Source organism: Idiotropiscis lumnitzeri, chromosome 7 (assembly GCF_059441095.1).
Source record: "Idiotropiscis lumnitzeri isolate Australia: NSW breed Sydney's pygmy pipehorse chromosome 7, RoL_Ilum_1.0, whole genome shotgun sequence".
In the NCBI taxonomy this organism is placed as follows: Eukaryota; Metazoa; Chordata; class Actinopteri; order Syngnathiformes; family Syngnathidae; genus Idiotropiscis; species Idiotropiscis lumnitzeri.
In genome coordinates, this window is record NC_142397.1 from 18,167,334 (window position 1) to 18,173,333 (window position 6,000).

At 40.3% G+C, this 6,000-nt stretch overlaps 1 protein-coding gene across 7 annotated transcripts in view; it reads right to left on the minus strand.

The window, feature by feature from the left end:
• LOC148333838 (chloride channel protein 2-like) overlaps positions 1–6,000 on the minus strand; it is a 103,851-nt gene that overhangs the window by 26,110 nt on the left and 71,741 nt on the right. For all 7 annotated transcript variants that reach the window (XM_088300294.1, XM_088300298.1, XM_088300295.1 and 4 more), the window contains one exon: positions 3,397–3,610. In XM_088300294.1, the coding sequence (XP_088156420.1) occupies positions 3,397–3,610 (214 nt within the window). The remainder of the gene's footprint in view (positions 1–3,396; positions 3,611–6,000) is intronic.

Sequence of the window (6,000 nt, forward strand, 5' to 3'; positions counted from 1 at the left end):
AGCAATATATTGCGTAAACACAATAAGCATTCCAAATCGTTTGATGATTATTCTCACACAAAAAAATATACTTTTTAGAGCGGGGAATAAAAAAAAAAAACAAAAAAAAAAAACAACTGACAGTGTGATTGAAAAGCGATACACACCCTATTATAACTGCAGTTTTGTCTATGAACAGACTTGAGCACTCACATTCAAATTAATGTTAAATGGGAGTTCGTCTTAAAAGGTGAAGTGCCTCCGATTAACTCCAAATAAAGTTCAATTGTGCTAGCATGCATTTTCTGACATTTTGCAATCACATCCTACAGCACAAGCCATGTCCCACAGAGAGCTTCCACTGCATCAGAGGAATCTCGTTGTTCAAATGTATGAGTCATGACAAGGATAGAAAAGCATTGCCAAGGGGATTATTATACAGTGGAGAAATATAGCACAACCAAGAACCGGCCATCACATCAAAATTGATGAAAGGAAGGGAAGGAAACTGGTCAGGTCGGCTGCCAAGAGGCTGACAGCAACATTGAAGGAACTGCAAGAAATTCTGGCAAATACTGTACATGCTATTTCTGTTAGTATACTCTGTGACAACAATAATTTTCATACGTCCGGGCAATGGGGAAGGGTGGCAAGACGGAAGCCTTATCTTACAAATGCATGTGGGAAAATGTGTTGCGGGTCGTACGGTGATATGGTCATCCATATTTTCAAGTGCAGAGAGAAGTGGCGTGTGTGTCGAAAATGAATGTGGAATGATCCAAAGCGCATGTGATAAGTAGCGAAAACTGTGGCCAATTCACCAACCTAAAATTGCACATTCAAATCCAAAGAAACAAAAGTGACAGATAACACACACACACACACGCCCACAGAGATGCAAACGCCTTCATGCAGATTGTCGTTATGTAACTGTTCCCATGCTTTTCTAAAATATCCCTCGAAAACAGAAAGGGAGAACTCTGCATTGGGATCATGTAACATGGCTGTGTTAAAATATATCTGCAACAAAAACATACAGCAAAAATTTAAAAAATAATGGAGTCGTCTCATCAGTGTGAATGTGCGAGCAAATACACTCAGATGGGCGCATCACACAGCCTGTCGTTACACAAGTGTTCCTGTGTGCGTGGGCGTGAGGTGGATATTTTCCAATTTGAGTGAAAAACACATTCAGCTTGGTGGAGGCCGCACGTCCTACAGTATTTCCATTTCTTTCCTATCGCACTAGCACATACCCAGGGTGGCATTTTTGTATCCTGCACGGTGTCACTCTAGCTTTCAAAGGTCTCTTGTTAGTTAGGTGGGTAATTAAAAAAAAAAAAAAAGACAGAAAAACGCAAAACTGTGGGTGGTTGGCACATGAGAAAAGTAAGACCATATAAAATGTATGCAAAACTATAGATAAATATTTGGAATTTGTATTTTAACAATCTAAGACTTTCAAGTGGCTTGGCTATAGAACATTTTACAGGTAGTTTAGTTTTTGTGCATGCATTTTTTGCAATGGAGCTGGAATAGTCTGCTCTTATTCAACAATATTCTGTATAACTTCATGCAAAGTTGCGGTCCCCAAAACCTTCACTTCTCTATGAACAACAATTGCTATATTTGCAGCAACAAACTAGTTGAGGCGAGGGCACTGCATCAATGTGACAAATCAAAAGTGTAAGGGGAAAAAAAAGAACAAAATCCACTTTTATTAATCAAGTTAAGAACAAGATCAGGCCCATATTGCAATTGGCGACCGAGTGCTTCTGCAGAGTAACGGCAAAATCAGCAGAAATTCTATTGGAAGCTCATGTAGACACAGTAGCCAAGAGAAATGATTTACTAATTGGTCAGTTATGGTTATGTTGCCCTGCATACTCCGCCTCTTAGTCAAAGTCAGCTGGGATAGGCCTCACTTCATCCACGACACGAGTGAGAATAAGTATAGAAAAAGGATGGATTGATTGATGGCGGGTATGAATAAGGACACTCTGTTCCCTGAAGAGTAATGAGAAAGGCACACTCAGTCTTTTCTGTGCTCTCTAAGTGAGCAATTTCCAGAATTAAGGCCGTCAAGGCCCACAGGTGGTTTTCAAAATGTGTATAACACGATAAATATGGTGAATTGGCCATCATAAAACCTAAGTGGTGTGTATTTTTATGTAAAACATACAAAGTTAAGAGTGCCTTTAGAGTGAAATACTTTGGCACTGTAGTATCACAGAACAGATTGTGTTTAATCATGGAGGTTTTACTGTAAAATCCTTGGCTAAACTGTGTTTTACAAGAAATCATTATGATCATGCAAGTGCGGAGTGTGTGCTTTTACATACATTCATTATGTTCCTTGATTAAAAAAAATAAACGACGTAGTGAAGACAGCGGACAAAAAGCTAGCCCGTGAGGTCACAATATACAGTAAGGAGAGACAGAGTTGAAGAAAGCTGAGAGGAATGAAGAGATTGCTTGCGGAGTTCAACTGAGGTGCAGATGGAAAAAAAAATCCAAGCAGGTGGCCAGAAGGGGGCACCTCAGGGGGAGGCCACACACAACGATGAACAGATGGAAGATTGAATAATAATAATAATAAGAATAAAAAAAAAAAAACCTCATTACTCTCAATCTGTAAATGATGCATCCAAGCTATCATTGTCGCCAAATCATTTGGCAACATCATTAACAATAAAAGGTTCCAGACAATTAAGAGAAAGTGAATTCTGTGCTATCTAACTGAGTTCAGAGAACACTCAGCAGCTGGCAGTTCTACTCAGTATTGTTTGGTTGCTATAAATTATTAATGGGAGTAAAGGCAATTAAAAGCAATGCAACGCTGAGCTATTAAGCCAAGCACTGCTAAACAAACTGTGCCTTCTCGTAAAGCACATTTCATTCATAATTCCACTTGACAGAAACTGTGAGACTGTATCAGCCAGTTTGCAACCTTAAATGTCAGTTAATATGGGCGCATCCCACAAATCACGTAACATCCTTACACCCACCCAAGCCACAACTTATCCCAGGCGCCCGAGCCAGTCAATCCTAAACACTAAAATATTATAATATGCAAATCTGGTCAAATTTGATAGGAACGATAGAGCTCTACATTTCATTCAGTTTGTTAAGCAACATTGCGCCTGACTGACAGTTCCACTCAATTTCTAATGGTTTTCAATGCAGGGTCACTGGTTGAGCTCTGTGGAGCTTATCCCACCTGACTTGGATGAAATTTGGTGGTCACATTGGACCGATCGTGAATACTAAATCAACCAAATATTTCATCTGATCACTATCTCGAGCCATGCAAAGTGAAGCCCGTTATAAACACATGGTAGATGTGCCTGCCGCAAAACAGTTTTGAAGATGAATACAACAGACAAAGGTTCCACCAACAATGTCCACTTCACTTACTCGTGGTGTCCCCATCCCAGCTCTGGCAGATAGGGAAGCTTCTTGATCCGGATGATCGAGTCGTAGAGGGAGGGCTGCAGGGATTGTGCCACTGCATTGGCGAGGATCACAGCTATCATCACAGGCAAGATGTGAGAGATCTGCCCAGTCAGCTCAAACACAATCACTGCAGTGGAAACTGTATGGGTGACCGCTCCTGACAATGCTGCTGCACCTGTATGGGGGTAACAAGACAGTGCGCTGAGCAAAAGAACAAACAGAAGTTGACAGAAATACGTGTCAAACTCCAATCCCGGAGGGCCGCTTTCCTGCATGCTTTCAATTCCTCCCGGCTGCAACAAAGCCTGATCAGTATCATGCTCATTTGAATCAGGTGTGTTGCAGTCGCGAGAGATTGAAAACGTGCAGGAAAGCGGCCCTCCAGGACCGGGGTTTGACACCTGTGCTGTACAGCAACGGCTCTCTCCAGGGGTCACCAACATGCTGTCTGCGGGTACCAGGTAGGTCCCAAGGACTACATGAGTAGGCCGCGGGCTTGTTCGAAAAAGTAGAGAAATGATCATTTGAACACAATATTTTCAGAGATCAATAGTGATGTTTAAGGAAAAAAAAGTCCTCCTCCTTAATGAATAAATTACTAAATAATACTATATCACATATTATATTATTATCATCCTGGCCGACTGCCCAACAACAGCTGGGATAGGCTCCTGTGTAAAATGTGTAAAAGTATCTCAAAAGTTTACTTGCAACTCAAATTAAATCGTTTGGTAAAAAATATGTTGACTATTGTAATGATTTACAGCTGTGGTTGTAACTCAATACTCACTCTCAACTCAAGAGCGTTGTGACAGAAGAGGTTTCTGTTCAGTTCAATTAAGGGGAGAGCATTTATTGTCTATAAAGAGGAAATGTTGCTGTCACAATATTTACTATATATTGAAAGATGCCGTTTCCCTGGATTGGAAATCTGCATTACAACAACAGAGCTATCACTTCAGCTTTAGTGTATAAAGATTTTTTTCAAAATATTCATAAAAGAATACAGCCATATTACGGAAAGACACGTTCAAAGAGATGAGTTGATTCTGTACATTCCCACGAGCACTCATACAAGGTGCGTGATTGGTTCCCAGTTGCGAGATCAACCAATGAGAGCACAAGTGGATTCATCCCGTTAGCTGATTAGCTTTTTCGAGGTTTGAAAAGAAGAGCGAAGAGAGAAGAAGAAGACAACAACGAAGGAGAAGACGATGAAAAAGGAGCGGCAGCAACAAGAGCAGGAGTGACAGTAACTTTTGCTTTGCACAACAACAACATGGGTTTAAAAGTGCTTTAATCCAGTAGGATTGTACCTTTGCTTAAAATCTAGTTTAGGTAAGACAATTTTAGAATATAAACTTTGAAGTAGTTATAAGTCAACGTTCCGTCGTAATCGTCGGCTACAATCTGAAGAGGGTCACTGAGACTTTAGTAAAATCAGTGATCAGCCTCTCAGAGCAGCAGTCTTCGGCAGTGACATGGTGGCCATCTAGATTTTTGGGAGATTTCTCGTACGGCCATTCCAGGCTGAAATTGTTGTCCATAAATTGTGTTTTCTTGTTATTGTTCCTTCCAGCAATTATTTAAAATGTCTGTCATGACCATGCACAAGACAAACAGAAGGACAAAAAAAATAATCCCAAAATCAATTACATTTTATGATGGCACGGGCTTTTCCACATGTTTTGCTTGTTTTGCCTTATCATTCTAAAAACCTGCTTAGTTATGATTAATAATGTAAAAAAGTAGCAATATTGAGCAATAGCTCAAAATGGCACCGCATTCTCTTTTACTCAAACCGGATTACCATTAATCCCGTTTTTCAGATAATTAAATTAAAGGAGAAGTTCAATATCATTTATTTTATTTATTCTTTTTTTTTTTTTTAACCAATAATGTGTTGTGGATAACATTACAAAAGCTGCATTGAAGCGACAGAGGAGCACAACGTGAAGAGAGCCTTCACTGCTCAACCGACAAAACGGATCAGACCAGTCAAAAGACTGAGATAAATACTTGGGGATGACGGGGAGGTGGAGGAATTAAAGCATTCAAATGAAGTGAAAAAGGCCAGAAAGACAAGCAAAACAAATGGTATTCCAGAGATGGAGGTTTCATTGTTCTCTCACATATTTAATTAAAGTTGCCTGTGTGCTTCCAACTCCTCCCTTCTGATGGATGCTACGTCCCATCTTCACATTTAGCATGCACCACAAGCTCCTCGGTGGAATTAAAGAGGCTCATCAGAATGTCAAGGCCCGAGTCATTAGTTGGAGTGCACCACAACATCAGAATAATCATAACAGACAATAAACACAATCTGCAGCCTCTAATGGTACGATCAAATTAACTGCATATGGGGCGGCAGTAGCTCATAAGGAAAGGGCTCGGGGTTTAAAGCGGGAGGGCAGCGGTTTGTGCAATGCTGCAGATAAATGCGCAACGGCAACTGAAAAAAAAAAAAAAGGCAACTTGTAGTTGAAAGATGATCTTTTTGTTTGCTTGCGGATCCGAAGAGTGCGACACTGATGTTTGTTGATTGACTTTTTGACTTTAACTCAA